The sequence below is a fragment of the Lepidochelys kempii genome, chromosome 5 (assembly GCF_965140285.1).
Source record: "Lepidochelys kempii isolate rLepKem1 chromosome 5, rLepKem1.hap1, whole genome shotgun sequence".
Taxonomy (NCBI): domain Eukaryota; kingdom Metazoa; phylum Chordata; order Testudines; family Cheloniidae; genus Lepidochelys; species Lepidochelys kempii.
The window spans coordinates 71,542,072-71,559,669 of NC_136384.1; the positions used below are offsets into that span (position 1 = coordinate 71,542,072).

The window sequence follows — 17,598 nt, forward strand, 5'->3', positions numbered from 1 at the left end:
GCGCTGTAACTCTGCCAGTGTAGACGTACCCTAAGGCAGTGCTTTCATGTGGCTTGTGTAGTCACATCACTGAGCTGGCAGAGAGCTCTCCCAGCACTGTAAAACCGCCCCCCCACCCCCCGCCACGAGGGGAGTGGCTCCCAGCACTGGTGCACTGTCTACACTGCCACTTTACAGCGCTGAACCTGGCAGCGCTCAGGAGGGTGTTTTCACACCCCTGAGCAAGACAATTGCAGTGCTGTAAAATGGCAGTGTAGACAAGGCCTAAGATTAACGCCTCTCAAATTCGTCTAGCTTGAGTGGGGAGCCCTCAGACTCCGAAACCCCACCTGAGCGTCACCGTGTGATTGGTTTAACAGCACGGATTGAGCGTTTGTATTGCAGCACGTTGGTCTATACCTAAAACTTAGGTCCACCCGGCTACGTTGCTCAGGCTGTGAGAGAAATGTCCTGCCTGTGCCACACAGACACAGAAAGAAAAGGAGGACTTGGGGCACCTCAGAGACTAACACATTTATATGAGCATAAGCTTTCCTGAGCTACAGCCCACTTGTTAGTCTCTAAGGTGCCCCAAGTCCTCCTTTTCTTTTTGCGACTACAGACTAACACGCTGCTGCTCTGAAGCCGGACACAGACATAGGTTGCCCTAACCCCCCCCCCGGAGACCCAGCAGCGAGGTCAAGGGAAGAATTTTCCTTCGCCCGAGCTCCTGCCCGGCCCCTCCAGGGGGGTGGAGTAACGTATTTACTACAACCCCGCCCCCCTTCCCGGTGTGGTACACTCCCCTCCCCCTCCCCCCCCCTGTCTGTACGAGGCGCTTGGTACCGTCGGGCCCCCTCTCGCGGTGGTACACGCCGCCCCTCCCTGCGGAGTGGTTTGTCCGGCTTGGGGCCTGCTGGGAGCGGGGGGTGGAGTCTCTCTCTCTCTCAGGCGGGATGGGTCTGGAGGTGCCGGATGGTTGCTACTCGGCCGCCGGGCCGGTCGGTTTGGGAACAGCAGCGGTCTCCTGGTGAGCCGGCCGGGCCAGAGCCGCGGGGTTCGCGAGCAGAGGCGGGGAAGCCGGGTCTGTAGTGGGGGGCGGGGCGAGGAGGCGGTTCACGCGCCATGTGATGTGGGTTGCGGGGGATCTGGCTGGGCCTCGCGGCGCCTAGCACCGTGCACGAGCCCCCGCGCCCTGTGCGTCCAGCGCGCGCCCCTCCAGCCGAGACTCCGCGTCCCGTGACCGTGGCTGGCCTGGCGCGAGGCCGGTGGGCTCGGTCCGCTAGGGAAAGGGAGCGGCTCGCGCCCCTCGCAGCCCGGCCGCGCTGTGGCCGCTCGGCCCCTCAGACGGCCGCCCCCGCAGGCCCAGGCGTGTCCCGGGGGAGCTGTTGGGTCGCAGCGGCGTGACTGGCGGGCTGGTGCCGCTGAGCCTGTCTCGTGCGGGGGGAGCCGCCGCCGCCGCCGCCGCTCGTGTGACTGGGGCGCGGGTCCCAGCGGCCATCGTCGGGCGGGTCCGCGTGGATTTTGGTACGTGCTGCCGGCCCAATGGCTGCTCAGCTCCGCGTGCTTTCCCTGGCTTGAGAGGGGTGCACGTGCAGGTTTGTAACTAACGCAGGCGATGTGAAGAAAGCCACAAGCCCTTCCTCGCCGCCTTAGGTGTCTCGGTCGTGCGTGCTCGTGCTGCCTGGGGAACAGCCACGAGTAGACTGATAAATCGCACGTGCTCGACCCGGGGTTTGGTGGGGTACTGGGAGATCTGTCCAATTTTGTAGAGGTGAAGGCTACACCTTTTGGAAGACTGGGTTTTTTGCATCCATAGCTCACATTCCTTAAAATGCTCTGGTTTTGGACTGTTTTTTTCACTGCACGATGCACCTTTTAAATCAGCATGGTCAGTCATGGGCAGATCACACAATTTGGAGGAGGGAGAAATCCTTCCGTTTTGTAGAGCAGCCTCCTTCCTAAGGCTAATGTGAAATGTGGCTGAGTCTTCTACATATTCACTGGCTGCCAGAAGAGCCCTATGAAGCTAGCGGCATCAAGGACAAAATTTACTTATATACAAGACTAGTTTGACTTTAAATTGATCTGTTTGACATTTGTTATATTTTATCTTTTTTTCTCCTGTTTTTCAGATGTAGGCAGACAGTGCCCATTGATGCACTTTGCTTAGTTGACAAATACCGCTTTAGGAGAAATTGATATGACGGTTCCTGAATGGTATGATTAGTTTTAATGGAATACCTGACATTTGTATATAATTCAAAAATTTACTTCTAAATTGGTCTTTTGGAGGTGACCATTTGTTTATATCCTGTTAAGCTAGGTTTTTCACTGAGAAATGAAATGATCACTTTACAAATTTAAATATTTGCCTTTGTGTTACCCATTCACTATCTCTCATAGTGAACGTGGTGTCAGAAAAGGCATACAAGAACTCTTGCTGAAATTGTTGTGGGAGATGGTTATGTACCTTTTCTCTTTTCAATTCTGCAAGGACAGAAAAGTTGATGTTTGAGTGGTAGGCATGAGCAGCCTTTAAGGTCAGAAGAGACTGTCATGATCCTTTAGTAGTAGTATGACATCCTGCACATTGTGGGCCACACAACCTCACCCGCCCCCACTATATCCTCCCTTCAGTATTGTTTTTCTTATCATTATAATGGACATCAAATTAATCTCTTGGAGCTTGCCAGAATTTTGATAAAAAAATCCAAGAAAGTGGTGATGGGTGGGGTTGGAAAAATACATACATGTTCATTGTACTAACTTGTATTTGTTTCTGTTCAGTGGAGAAAATGAGTCTGAATGAATAGAAGACTACAGTTTCTGTACATACGGCCTTGTATACTATGGTAAGATAGAAATGTGTGTGTGCTTTTGAATTCATTGTCTACGTTGGTTAAAGTGAAAGGTTCCATTTGTATACGGGTAGTACCTTTAAGTGTTATTCCATAAACGCTGATTATTTGCTAGCAGATTGTTATGGCTATTTAAAGTTTGGTGAACACTTTTACTCTACGGAACTCTAAATCTGTGATTTTTTTTTTTTTTTTTTGTAATGCTTAATTGGTTATTTAGCTTCTAAGGTCACGCAGAATGCTCCAGTGTCCAAGGATCATCTAACTTATTTTTACTTATTAAATGTTCATAAGTATCTTCCAAAACTGAAATTAGTTGCAGAATATTGGTGCACAATGTCATAAGCTAATCAAACTTCAGGCAGTTGTCTGGCCTATTGCCCCAAAGCTAAATTGCAGCAGTCAGAAGTGAATCATAATAGCTTTTTCTAGTTTCCGCTGGAAGCGAATTTTTTTAGTTCTCTTGTTCTTATTTGCATTAAACTACTTAAATAACACTACAAATAACAGGCACAAAATTTTTTTAAAAGTACTTTTCTTCCTATAACTTCCAGTATAACATTTTTATATTTCTTGACTAAGGCTAGTTCAACTGGCATACCTTATAACTAAGCATTTTTTAAGAATATATAGCATTCTTGCCTTTGTGTTGCCCATTCATTTTTGTTACTAATGTTTGTGGTGTCAAGAAAGGCATAAAAAAAGTCCTTCTGCAGCATTATTTGATGTTGGGAATTAATCTCTCCCATGATTCTGCTGTATAAGGGACAGTTTTGTGACAGCTTCTATTGTAACTAAATTTAGAATGGTGCTCGGAATTAAAATAGATCCGAAGTCCTGCTTAATGGAGCAGGGAATTTGGTTTAGGAATTAACCTCTGAAGATACTTTGAAAATGCCTTTGCAGAGACTTAACTGTTTCAAAGCTGAAACAAAACCTGAGCTTGTGAAGCTATTTTCTACCACCCTAGAGGATCTTGCAGATTGCTAAAGAATAATTTAAACATATCTCATCTGATATTCAATATTTTTTTTCAGTAAATATTTCTACAGAACCAGCTCAAGTTCGGCAGCATTTCTTCCACCAGAAGAATGTTCTGGAAGAAATATACAGGTAGATGAATTTTAAAAACATGGAATTTGTAAATCTTAAAATCATGGTAACATATTACAAGTGTGTTCACAAGAAGACTCAAGTAGCTTTTAACTATATGTGGCAGTGGTGAGGGAATGGTCTTGTGTACTAAAAAATAAAGACTATATATTTTTAATTGCTGCATTTGTTGAATTTTTCTAAGTACCACCTTCTCAGTTAACTAAAATCAGTTCTTATACTGAAGAAATAAAATATTGATCCTGATTTACTAGTACATCTACCATGTATTTATTTGGGGTGAGTATCAAGTTAGTCCATTAATACTGAACCAGAATAACTAATAAATGGTGATTGTTATTGCCAAGAGTATAGGGGAAACTTTTTTAACATTTGAAGTGACTAGAAGTACCTTGGTTTTGATCGTGTGAGGAAATATAAATTGTTCAGCTGTTCCATTTGAAAATCTTCACTTTCCAAGTTGCATTGCTTATAAAGCTTAATTGCACTTATACACATTCAAGTGTTACCTGAATGTAGTAGATCAGTGTGTCTTTCACCATCAATCATAGGCTGTAATCTATACCTTCACCTATTAAAAGTAGAACCAAATACACAATGCAGAAGTTAGTGGTTGGAATTTCTACCGCTATTCAGGCTGAAAGACTTATGCTTTCATTGTACCATCAAGTGACTTAATTCCCATTTCTAAATACTATGAAATCAAAAATTCCATTCTTGATCAGGCAAATCTGTAATGGTTAACCGTGTGTCTTATTTCCAAATTTGCCTCAAGGGAAGACTTAGACAAGTCTAACTTAGTGAAGCAAGATGTAATTATTGGATGCAATGGAAAACTTGGGGATTATATTAGGGATTATATTAATTCTCCAGAGATACCATCTGTTCAGAATTCTCATTACTGGGTCTTTGATTCTTCGAGCAAGACTATTGATACTCCCCTAGCCCTTAAGGGTTGCTACCTCTGAGGGAAGCAACATTGGAACACAGTGCAGGCCCCCTACTGGCTGTCAGCGGGCCACCTACTGCTGAGTAGAAATGATCTCCAAATATGTCATTTCCTTAACTTTGATAAGCAAAGGAACTCCGCTCAGAGGCTTAGGACTTGTCTATACTACATAGTTTTGTCAGCAGAACAGCGAAAGTGTACAAACTGAAATGCTCCTCCAGCTGATATAACTCTCCTGCTATACCGACATAATAAAACTACCTCGATGAGCATCATAGAGCTTTTTGCAATGTAGTTAGAACAACGCAGCCTCAGTGGAGATGCCCTAATTGGCCTCCAGGAGGTATCCCACAATGCTCATGACTGCTCTGGTCAGCAGTTTGAACTCTGCAGTGCTGAAGGTACACCGGTATGTACCTTCCCCATCTGCATTCCTCGTGGGTTCCTGGTCCTTCTCAGTACCCCGTGCACTCCACCCCTAGGGACTGGTTTCTCAATGAAAGCTGGAGTTACACCCAGCTGTGAGAGCCCTAATTGCGAGACTGACCAAAAGTTTGTTTTATATCTGGTTATTAAACAAGTCTATTTGTGACATACATACATCCTCAGTGCTAACACTGAAACAGAGTGGCTGTAGGTAAGAATACTTGCTTAGTACAATTAATGCTCAGGAAGCAAGCACTACATTCAAAGAATAGAGTTCACAGGTGAGGTCCTCTACTCAGTCCAGGCCAAAGCCTTCTTACCAAAAGCCAGATTCTAGACGCTGAGCTCAATCAGAGAGAGCCTCAGAAAACATTCCACCACCACTGCAAGGACCTGCCTGAAGCTCCTGGGGCACGTGGCATTGTGTACATAAATTGTAAAGCATGTGAGGCTGCAACTCGGACCGCTTCAGGCCTGGCTTGTGACAGTGAACCAACCAGGCTAGGATTGCCTGGACAGAGTGGTCACACTTCTTCCTTTGGTGATCAATTCCCTCTTATGGTGGTTGGACTCAGGGGTGGTATATGCTGGTGTTCCATTCTGGAGACCACAGCCATCAATGTCTAGTCTCTGGTGCTTCCAAACTGGGATAGGGAGCTCACCTAGGGCCCCTCAGGACTCAAGGCCTCTGCTTCCAGAAAGAGCTCTCGCTACATATCAGTGTGAGAGAACTCAGAGCAGTGCATCTTGCTTGGCAAATGTTCCAGCCCCACCTGTAAGACAAATGTCTGTCGATGCTTACAGACAACATGACTGATGTTCTATATCACTGGTTCCCAAACTGGGTCAGGACCCCATTTTAATAGGGTCGCCAGGGCCAGCATTAGTTGCTGGGACTTGGGGCTGAAGCCTGAGCTCCACCCCCACCTGGGTCAATGGAGCTCTGGCTGCAGCCCCTTCTCCCCCCAGTTGGGGTGGCAGGGCTTGGCCTGCTGCCCCCTTACCCTCCATCCCAGGTAGCTCCAACCCCAGGAGTCATGTAACTTTGTCAGAAGAGCGGTTGTGGTGCAATGAAGTTTGAGAACCCCTGTTCTATATCAACAGACAGGGTGGAGCATGCTCCTTTCACCTATGCCAGGAAGCCTGTGAGAATTCTGCATAACCTACTCAATTCACCTCAAGACTTCCTACATTCCAGGGGCCCAGAATGGGTTAGTGCCCTATCTCAGCAGGTCCTTTGCCAATCATGAATGGTCCATTCACCCGGATGTTGTGAGGTACATTTTGCAGTGGAACTCCCCAGATAGACCAGTTTGCAACAAAACACAACAGGAAGTGTCTACAGTTCTGCTCCTTTCATGATCACAGTCTGGGATCGCAGGCAGATGCGTTCCTTCTGCCCTGGAAGGACCATATGCATTCCCATCTATTCTGCTTATACACAAGGTCCTGCTGAAGTTCAAGGGGTAGGGATTGAGTCTGATCCTGATAGCACCAGCCTGTCTACCAACATTGGTCCACCACCCTCCTGGAGCTCTCAATCAGAAAACCAATCACCCTACCGCTACTTCCAGACCAGATCTCCCAGGAACACGGACGTCGCCTTCATACAAGCCTTGAGTCCCTCCATTTGATGCCCTAGAAGCTCCATGACTGAACCCTTCGGAATTAGTGTGCTCAGGCCTGGTTCAGGAGGTTCTGTTCGGGAGCAGAAAGCCATCCACCAGGGTCACGTACCTGGTAAAATGGAAAAGGTTTTCAATCTGGGCAGGGCAGAAGGGGATCTTACCCACTCGAACATCGATACCGTGTATCCTGGACTATTTGTTACATCTAAAACTGCAAGGGCTGTCGGTGTCTTGGATTAGGGTGCTCCTGGCAGCTAGTTCAGCATTCCATCCGGGTGTGAGCGGTAAGTCCATCTTCGTTAACGCGCATTGTAGCTGTTTTCTGAAAGTACTGGACAGGCTCTACCTGCAGGTGAGCTAGTCAATCCCACCTTGGGACCTTAACTTGGTTCTCTCAAGTCTCTCAGGGGCACCGTTTGAATCCTTGGTGACATGCTCTTTGCTTTGCTTGTCATGGAAAGTGGCCTTCCTTGTAGCCATTACCTCAGCCAGAGGGTCTCAGAAATCAGGGCCCTTACTTCAGAACCACCCTACACGGTCTTCTTCAAGGACAAGGAGCAGCTGCGCCCCACCCAGCTTTCCTCCCAGCGGTGGTGTCTGAGTTCCACAAACAACCATGACATTTTTCTTCTCGTCTTGTTCCCAAAGCCACATGCCAAAAGCCAGGAGCAGAGGCTCCACTCGCTAGATGTCAGGCGGGTGCTGGCCTTCTTCATAGATAGGACCAGATCTTTTAGGAAGATTTCTCAGCTCTTTGTGGCAGACAGGATAAAGGGCCTCCCAGTCTTGGCCCAAAGAATTTCTTCATGGATTACTTCTTGTATTTACACATGCTATGATCTGGCGAAAGTCCCTGCTCTGGCACTGAGAGCACATGTCACGAGGGCCTTCTGCGGCATTCGGGGCACAGGTTTCCGTCAATGATATCTGTAGAGCGGCAAGATGGTCTTTAGTCCACACCTTCACAACCCACTACGCCATCACACAGCTGGCTAGAGATGATGCTATTTTGGCAGAGCTATGCTCCCACTTGCCACTGAAATCTGAACCCACCTCCATCATCTGCTTGAGAGTCACCTACACAGGAATGGACATCAGCAAGCAATCAAAGAAGAAAAAGCGGTTAGTAACCTTTCTGTAACTCTTGTTCTTCGAGATGTGTTGCTCATGTCCATTCCAAAACCTGCCTTCCTACCCCTTTGTTGGAGTTACCGGCAAGAAGGAACTGAGGGTGTGGTGGGTTGGCAGGCTCCTATATAAAGCACCATGAGGGCGTGACTCCAGGGGGTCCTGGAGCCAACTCGATGGATATCACTTTGGGAAAAACCTTCTGGCGACTGTGCACGTAGCACACATACACCTACCCAGGAATGGACATGAACAACAGATCTCTAACAGTAGTAGTTACGGAAAGGTTTTTTTCTGGTGTCCTTGTGCCACAGAATTGAGGTGAGCTCTGCACACAGTTCCAAGATGGTGTATTTGCGCATCCGAAAGTTTTTCAGCCATCCCATACATGCATCGCGATGTGATCCCACCATTCAGTGCTTGTTTCCTGAGCCCAGGACCGATGGTCCACCATGACCAACTATTTCGTGAATGCCAGCAGCAATCTTGAATAATTTGCTTCCATGGCAGACAGCAGGGCAGGCATTACAGATTCACTCTGTTTCGCATCTCCTGAAATACTGCAGGACCAGCTGCATTGTGTTCATAACGCTCGTCACCAGATTAGTCAGTAGCTCAGGGTCCATGCTGTTAGGCAGAGAGGGTGGGCACGCAGTTTACAAGGGCTGTTGAAGAAAAACGGCATGAAATAAAGTAGGAAGCTCATGGAACGATGGGATGGAAAGACCTGCATCTCTGGAGGACGAGCACGTCCCCATGATGCACTGTGAACTCTTCCTAGCAGCAGAGGGTGATAAATTGCACAGTGGGATAGCTACCTAAAATGCAACACTGTCAATGCAAGAGCAACGACTGTGGACGCACTCAGCCGACACAAGGAGCATTGATGTTGTTGATTGATGTTATTAAAGCTACTTATGATCATTGACATAACTTAAGTCAACTTAACTCTGTAATGTAGACATGGACTTAGCTTCATTGGCTATTGAACCAGCTCTTCATTAGGTTCTAAAGGTGGCCTTTCATTAATGTAACTTTTCTTTATGGTAGTTATCCACATTAGTAAAGCCTCTACTTTTGTGCTGCTATTTTGCAACCCTTACCTGGCTTCAAATGTAGGCACTTCTCTTAGTATATTAGCAATGTTCTCTGTGCCTTGATTCTCCCTTGCTGATATTCTGCTGCCAGCTTTGTTCTCACTCTAGCTAAGACATTCTCACAGGTAGTTTTATAGATCAGGAATTATCCATTGGGGACATCAGAATGTATTTCTTCTCCATCCACCTGAATAAGAATTTATCATTCTGCTTATTCTCAGAAAAACAGTGTTAGCAAGGAATGATTTTTTCATCCAGTGGAGGGAAAATTAGATACACCTTTACAACCACTCTCTCAGGTTTCAACTTTTTCCGTCAGTGTGAGAAGGTGCCTTGTATCATTCCTCTGCCCCCCAAGCAGATCATGTTGCTTTGTCATAACAGGTTAGACCAGTGTTTCTGCAGCCTCTTGTCTCTGGATTGTTACAAGGGTTAAAACTTCTGAAAACTCAGGAAAGGGGGGAAAGCCGTTTTCTTGTTTGGGACACTAATGTGTTTCTTGTTCAAAAGGAGCTATCCGCTTTGTTGATCTATTTTTGTGAGCTTAAGTATTTCAACATTTAAGGTAACTTTCCTGGGGACTTCAACTCAGAATGAGCTTCAGGCCCCTATTGACTGACCCAACCTTACAGTAGACTTTACAAGAAAAAAGTGATGCTGTGGATTAATTGGGAATGCCTCTCTAATATGGTGTTGATACGCTCAACTTTGTGAGTCTCTGAGCCTGCCAGCATTCTTCTCATGTCCATTCCTTATGTATGACATCAAAAGGCACTTTTCTTTCAGGCAGACTGAAAGCCTTTAAAATGGTCACTCCATTTCGTGTCTTTTCCTACTAGCAAGCTTGACAATGCTATTACTAGAGAGCCTTGCCTAAATGCATGTCCAAGGGTGTTCCTTTTCTTTTTTGATTTGGGTGGCCTGACCTTGGAAGCAATGTCAGGATGCGTTACCAAGTCCTCACGAGTGGATCAGGATGACCTGCTCACAACAAACATGGTAAGAAAAAAGATATATGGAGTAGTTATTTATGTGGCCTTTTCTCTTCTTGATCTGGGAGCTATATAACAAGACTGAAGTTCCCTTTTGTGGTAGTATGTACTGTTTCTTTCATCCATTGCTCACTCTAGTACCAGTTCCCTGAGTACTTAGTGAACTTTTGTCCTTGAAGTCATCTTCGCTGTAGTAAATACGCTTTTTCAAGTCTGTACTTCTATGTCCCCACAGATTTTATCTTTGCAGGATCTTTCAAGTAACATTTCTTACACCGGTACGGTTCACAGTACACCTTTCTCTGCTGTTGCCTTTCCTCTCACTGAGGAAACATGCTTTTGCAAACCATGCAGGAGTGGGAGAAGGCTGGGACCCTAAAAAATACAAGCTCTTCCTACTCAGTAAGAGGAGAAGCAGCACCTGCAAGATAAGTGCAGCTAATAGGATACTAATAGTTAGGGCTCCACTCTATCAGTGAGTAAACCAGCTGGACTACCCCCTAGCCTGAAATAGTCAAACTTTCTAAAGCCTGTTGTCTGGTAAGCCTGACTTCTGAAAGGGCATGGCCTTTTCCTTCTACTTGATCTGTCAGTTTACTCTTACAGGCTCCCTAGGATCTGACATTAACTTTTAAAAAGTGGGCAGTGGAGGAGAAATGGTCTTCAGCAGCCATCTGAAAAATCCTGAGTGGACAAAAGTGTATTTTAATGTCTAGGGCAAGAATTCCTAACCTGGATGTTGCAGCCATATGGCTGGAAGTCACAACTACCTTGCCCTTCCCCCATTGTTTGATGGACGAGGGAGCCTGGTATCGAAAAGGCTGAGAACCCCAGGAGAAGGAGAGGGCTCAGTAAAACAACACTATCTCACCACCTTTGTTCTTCTAGTTCTCATTTGGATTCATAGTCTTAATACCAACAAACCACATACAATATTTTTTCAAGCCAGTGTAACTTGATTGAAGGTAGACTTAATAATGTAGTAATAGTAGTAATGTAATTAATAAATGAAAACAGTCAATATAGATTAGTGGATGACATTTTCTTTCTTACAGCAAATTATTGTTCTTTGTACTGTCCAGAGTCTCATGACCTGCAGAGAGCTTGCTCAGTGATCTTACCATGTATACCAGTTTGTGTTGTGACAAGTATTCTCTCATTCAGCCTATTCTGCTTATCAGCCAAACGGGAGTAAATACATTCTGATACCTGAAGACATCTCACCATTCATTTGGATGGCACCTTGCCAAAGCCACTATTGTAAGGGAAATAAAAGAATATTTTTTGTATTTAGCTGTACTTAAAATCATCATTCAGATTGTTACATTGTCAGGACTCAGGTGTAAAACCCATTCAGCAAAGTCACTAATTGCTTGTAATGGTGATAATTTCTCTAGTGCCTATTCACTGTTCTTCAAGTTGTGGAAAATCTCTTCCTTTTAATTCTCATGGGGAAGGCAATTGCCTAATCTGTTCTAAGTGGGTTATACCTCCCCACCATAGCGGGTAAGGTTACTACACAAGAAATACGGGAGGAAAAAGGAGAACATGCCTGTTGTGTTCAATTACAGCTAGGCTTAAGGAGCATTGGTTTTTTGGCCTGCCTCATTAGGAGCAGTTTGAAGTTATTTTACGCTGGTTTAATTTTCTGATACTGCCCCGTGGTGTCCCAAACTCTTGTGGTGATTCTCTAGTGATGACTCGAGCTTCTCTGATAATCCTGAACATTTAAGTATAGAGGTGAAGGCCTGTGTTTTTCATTAAGGTCAAGCCCACAATTAACAGGCAAGTAATTTACATTCAGAAATTCAATCTATGTAAATTACTCAAATAGCTTGACGACCAGTCCTGACTAGCCCAAACATACTTAACATAGCTATTGGATGGATTATAGTATTGTTTGGCTGGTTATGTATATGTAGAATTGAAAAATCACACTATTGTATGTTAATCAGAGGAGAAGGGTACCACACAGTAATCTATCAGATCACATTATATTTCTTCAAATTCTCACAAGAACTGAAGCCCATGGAAATGTTTGTGTGGAAGGGTGGTGATTTCCTTTCACTGTATTAGCTATCAAGGAAATGGATGTAGGAAGGAATTAGGGGCCAGAGTCTTAAGGAGATATGTCCTTGATTTACCAAAGAAAGCCAAGCAGCTTGATTTATGAAAAATCACATATATTATATTTTAGACCATTCTTTCTGCATTGGGAAGATAGTTCGATGCTGTTTAAGCAATGGAAACTTCATTGTAAGAGTGTAAAAACATTTACAGGCACCACTTTCAGCTACTATGGAATACATTTTCTCTGGTGAAGTTATATCCCCAAGTTGATTTTTAGTTGGCATTACACAGATGTTACCATCAAATTAGTCAGTGATTTTCTTCTCATGTAGTGCAAATAATATACGCAACATGCAAGCACAAAATTTACCATAAAAGTTAACAGGTTTACTTGATTTTAAATAATCTGGACATAAGTTTTGACACTGCCACCTATCAACTCAATTTAAAATAAAGCACACAGCTGTTTCATGGATAATTTTTAACTTTGTATACATACAGTATATACTTCACAGTTTGATCTGAGATCTTGCATGTTTTTTAAAACAGCCATCTTTATCATTAGCTTTATAGTAAAAGTTGTCCTGAAATCATGAAGGAATTAAAATTCACTCCATCTTGATTTGCATCTGAGTTCAACTGTACAGAGATGGTTGGCTTGTTTGGATATTGAACAGAAAAAATGATGTAATGTTTTTGGGGCCAAGAGCCCAACAATACAAAGAGATTAGCCTAAATAAGAGTTGCAGATTAAGAATCTGAATAAGAGCTACATGGATATACAGAGTGGCATACTAACTGTAATTTCCTCTTTATCCAAAAGGAAGAAGACTGCCAGCACATAAAGTTAGCTAGGTTTTAAAGGATTATTTAAAACAAGCTATGACTAAGATGGCAGCTAATGAGAAGTAAACATGGTACACATTAAAACCTGTTAGGTACATTAGAAGTACAGTTGAAACAATCTTCAGTCAAAAATGAGGTACATAATAATATGCACACCTTATAAATGAGACTACAACTACCAAGAAGCATAAATGAAAAAATAGCAGAGGCAGACAGCCTAGCATTTCTGACACGTAGTAGAATAAATGAAATACCACAATTTCTTGCTGTGAGTGCTTAGAAACTATACAAAACCCATAAATTACACTAGACAAGAAAGAGAGAGTAGGTCAAATGTGTGGGAATAGCTTTGTACACACAGAATTCCATAGACTGTGAAGAGTGCCAGGATGTGAAATGTGTGCAGATACAAAATTCAGGTCATAAAAGTACAAGTACTGTATAGTAATAGGGATGTTTTACCAGACTATATCTCAGTAAAGAAGTCAGAATGTTGAGAAACATCAGGGAAGTAACAAAATACCAGTAATAATGGGCAATGAATAAACATCACTGCAAACACGTTGTGGAGAATTGCTCCTTGGAACAGCTTATTCTTGAACAAACAAGAGGCGAGGTGTACCTTGATTTACAGTACATTCCTGAATTAATTCCTGTGTGTTACTCAGGATTAAGTAGGGTTAGTCATAACATAATTTTGATATCCTTGGAGCATTCTAAGAGGTGGTACTATGACACAAAACTTCAAGAACGGGGATTTTTTTGTAATGTAGTTATTTGATTCATCAGAAAAGTAGTATGCTGACAGTGGTATTGGGTCCTGTAGGCCATCAGAATGTAAAACAGAACAATGACTGTCTCCATCTGTATTGCCAAAGAAGCAGATTGCAACAGTGAGAGATCTTGTTAAACAGCCTTTAAAAACAGTTGGACCAAATAAAAACAGTTGGACCAGGCAGTGTAAACAAAGCTGAGCCACGTTTAAAAACTTTTTAGCCCAATTCTATGTGACTGCCAGTCTAAATGAGGTTCAAAAAGCATAAGGAAACTGCAGGGGAACTAAATCGTGCTTTTATATTAGTCTTCACTACAAAGGAAGAGAGAATATTTAGAGCCCTGTGAATTATTATTTTTATAACTTTGCAGGGTTTTGGGGGAATTTCATTTTACTGTGGGAAGCCTGGGGGGGAAGGGGGGGGGGAGAGAGATTGCAGAGTGAGCCCGCCCTGCATGCAGCCGGCGGCTCCTTTCCTCTGGGGTGGGCCAAGCTCTGCTCTGGGCATTGTGCCCTGGCACTTAGGGTCACATCACCACTTAGGTTTGGCCTGGCTGCCCCTCTGATAGTGGGGGGCAAGAGGGCAGCAACTGAGCCAAATGGCAGAGAGTCAAACCACAGGTCACAACGCCCAGAGTGGGAGGGCTGGGTCCAGTCCCACAGGACAGTTAAAACCGCTGCGGGATTTTCCATTTTTATTTTACAGGCTGTTTTTTGTTTAATTTTTTTGTTATTTTGCACTTGCAAAAAAATACTGGGGACTGGTAATATTTATCCCGGGATTACTGTTCACAGGTAGTGAAGGTGAAGTCAAATATAGAAATACTGGGGAAAAATTAGTAGCAGATTTGACTGAAATTCTATGGGAGTAGTGATTGTGTGATGGTATAGTACTTACCACAAAGTGAATCTGATCCTCATTAGGATTGACACAGTACAAACAATATTGCACTGGATGGCATTAATCATTCTAAAGGAACTAAGAATTAAGAATCTACAAATATTAAATCTGGTCAGAAAAGAGGATCTTCTCTTCCCTTCCCCCCTGGCCCCTGAAAGTTTCCATTTTTGGCCAAAATATTTTGCTAAAAGATTATAACATTTCTAATTCAAACTGATGCCACAATGCATTGCACCAGGAATTGTAGTTTAGGGGCCTTGTACTCCCATTGTCCTCTGTGGCAGGCTTTCTGGCTGGACTATATTTCCCATGATGCACCACTCACTCTCCTTTTGGTGAATGGAGAGGACATACTATGGGAGTCTTTGTACCTCAGGTTTCAGAGTAGCAGCCGTGTTAGTCTGTATTCGCAAAAAGAAAAGGAGTACTTGTGGCACCTGGTTAGTCTCTAAGGTGCCACAAGTACTCCTTTTCTTTTTGTACCTCAAAAACTCATCTCTTTCACCAACAGAAGTTAGTCCAGTAAAAGATATTACCTCATCCGCCTTGTCTCTTGACAGATTAAAGTTAGTCTTTCCCAAGCCTTCTTATGAAGTCCCTCTCAAGAGGCGCTTGAGGAAATTTGGTAAGTGCAGGATAAGAGGTAAAGGCCTGTTATAGATTAAAAACTGATTTAAACAATAGCATAGAAAGGTAGGGCTAAATAGCCACTTATCAGTATGGAAGAGTAGACTGTCTGAGCAAACTGTAGAAGAACAAGTAGTGTACAATGTGGTTAGTCAACCTCTGCCAGACTGTTGTTAGTGGGGTGGCAAATATATACTCAGTGCAAAATTACTTACAGGCCTGGGCAGGATTTTGCTTGACTCCATAACAGCCTAGCTGACACAGGAAACTGGTTAGCACAATAGTAGATGAAATTCAATGTAGACAAGTGCAAGGTAAAGCACATTCAAAGAATCAATGATGGATTCTAAATTAGACGTAACCTGCTAGCAGAAGATCCAGGCATCAGTGAGAACAGCTCATTGAAGATAATATGCTTAATGTGCAACAGCAGTCAAAAAAGCAAGATGTTACACTGTTTTACAAAGGGAATATAGAGTAAAAGATGCCACTAGATAATTCAGTGATATTGTCTTCACTTTGCATATTGCATTCAGTTTTGGTCATCTCATCTCAGAAATGAGTGAGCAGAAGAAACGGTCCAGAGAAGGGCACTGCAAATTATTCAAATTATTGGGGGATTTCATTCGAGAAGAGCTTAAAAAGACTAGGTCAATGAAACCTGCGCCAAAGAACCAACTCTGTTAGCCAACCCCATCTTAGGTAGCCACTTTGAAGTGTTTCCAAGATTTATAGTACAATTTTGTCCAGACAGCATTTATAGTCTGTGTGTACTAGGCAATCTTATTACACTGGCCTTTGGGCCATTCAAGACATTTTTCACTGTAGTTTTCAAGGGCCAAAATTAAGAGGATATGTGGTAGGGGTATATAAAATAGTCAATAGTACAGAGAAGGCTAATCAAGTACTGTCTCAATACAAGAGGATATTTAAAATTAAAAGGCAACACATTTAAAATTGGTGAAAGGAAATCCATTTTTACATGACACTCAATGCCACAAGATACGATTGTGGCAATTATCTAAACATGGATTCAACATTTATATGAACAAGAACAGTGTCTGCAGTTGCATTAGGCTAAAATAAACATAAGAGCTATTATGTTTCAGGGTATAAAGCTGATCATCAGATGGAGTCAGGAAGAGATTTCCTCACTATTATATAGTATTGCACAATTGGCCAAGAATATTATGAAGGCTTTACTGCTTCCTCTAAAGCATCTGGTCTTGGCCTCTTGGAGACAGGCAACTGAATTAATTAGACCAAGGTCTGATCTGTCATGACAATTCCTCTGTTCCTCTTTTGAAAATATAGTATCTGGCAATTGTTGAATTGTATTAACACTTTTCCTTCCAACTGTCTAACCAGTCAACTTCTTTGCAATCAAGTAAGCAACTGTAATTGGAACCAGTGATGAAAACAGTGATCGCCCTTCAGGGCAAGCAGGTTGGAGTTTTTAATTTAAGAAAATTACCACCACTCCAGTTTACATTTTTCTTCTTTCCTTGTGACAAAGAAATATTTTACAGCTAAAGAGTATCTGAACTGTTGTGTAATTCCCAGTTTCAAAGGAACAGAATCCATTCACCGTCCTCAGTTATGGCAATCAAGTCTCTATCTTGAGGCGTGATGCATATACAGTTTTTATTGTCTTTGCAGTGTGTTTTCCATCCAGGCTGTTAGTGGATATCTGAGATTTTTCTTCTATCAGGCTATCTTTGGACCCATTTCGCCTCTGAAGAGAACAAAGACAAATTAAAAATACACTGTTGAAAATATAATGAAAAATTAAAATATTACTTCCTTCATCTCTTCCTTTGCTACAGGCTTAGCCTCAATCCTGCACTGGGATCTGCTACTCTAGAGCCCCTCAGAGTCGTGTTGGAGTCAATGGAATTCCTCAAGAGCACAAGGACCAAGCACTGGATCCTTATGCAGGACTGGGGCTTAAATATTAAAAATAGAACTGGTTGAATTATTTAGTGTTCCTTTCAAAAATGCTATGATGTTTCTTTGTACAGTGACTCCAAGAAAACAGTGAATTGTTACAATTGGCAATCAGATATAAATGATCCATCAACATTTAGCAGAATGGGATGGATATTTGCTTACTTCAAAGGCAGGTGAAATGTAGGCTTAAGGATGTGACAACTCTGATTCACTTACTTATACCAGCATTGTAGGAGAATATTTGCATTTGATCACA

The 17,598-nt window shown here is 43.1% G+C and overlaps 1 protein-coding gene, 1 long non-coding RNA gene and 2 other non-coding genes across 8 annotated transcripts in view; 3 read left to right on the plus strand and 1 right to left on the minus strand.

Annotated features, from left to right (window-relative positions):
* The first annotated feature begins 885 nt into the window (after nucleotides 1-885).
* LOC140911501 (uncharacterized) lies at nucleotides 886-17,367 on the plus strand. Of its 3 annotated transcripts, XR_012158998.2 has the most exons (5): nucleotides 886-1,009; nucleotides 2,115-2,199; nucleotides 2,770-2,834; nucleotides 3,878-3,953; nucleotides 17,219-17,367. It is a non-coding gene; the product is annotated as an uncharacterized LOC140911501 (long non-coding RNA). The 3 variants fall into 3 exon arrangements; XR_012158997.2 differs by lacking the exon at nucleotides 17,219-17,367 and having other exon boundaries at nucleotides 890-1,009; nucleotides 3,878-4,110; XR_012158999.2 differs by lacking the exons at nucleotides 886-1,009; nucleotides 17,219-17,367 and adding an exon at nucleotides 1,074-1,506 and having other exon boundaries at nucleotides 3,878-4,110.
* Nucleotides 2,352-2,483, plus strand: LOC140912177 (small nucleolar RNA SNORA13). Its single transcript, XR_012159255.1, has one exon. It is a non-coding gene; the product is annotated as a small nucleolar RNA SNORA13 (small nucleolar RNA).
* LOC140912178 (small nucleolar RNA SNORA13) lies at nucleotides 3,480-3,613 on the plus strand. Its single transcript, XR_012159256.1, has one exon. It is a non-coding gene; the product is annotated as a small nucleolar RNA SNORA13 (small nucleolar RNA).
* Nucleotides 15,214-17,598, minus strand: part of EPB41L4A (erythrocyte membrane protein band 4.1 like 4A) — a 222,772-nt gene continuing 220,387 nt past the window's right edge. For all 3 annotated transcript variants that reach the window (XM_073344691.1, XM_073344692.2, XM_073344693.1), the window contains one exon: nucleotides 15,214-17,127. In XM_073344691.1, the coding sequence (XP_073200792.1) occupies nucleotides 16,999-17,127 (129 nt within the window). In that variant the 3' untranslated portion in view covers nucleotides 15,214-16,998. The remainder of the gene's footprint in view (nucleotides 17,128-17,598) is intronic.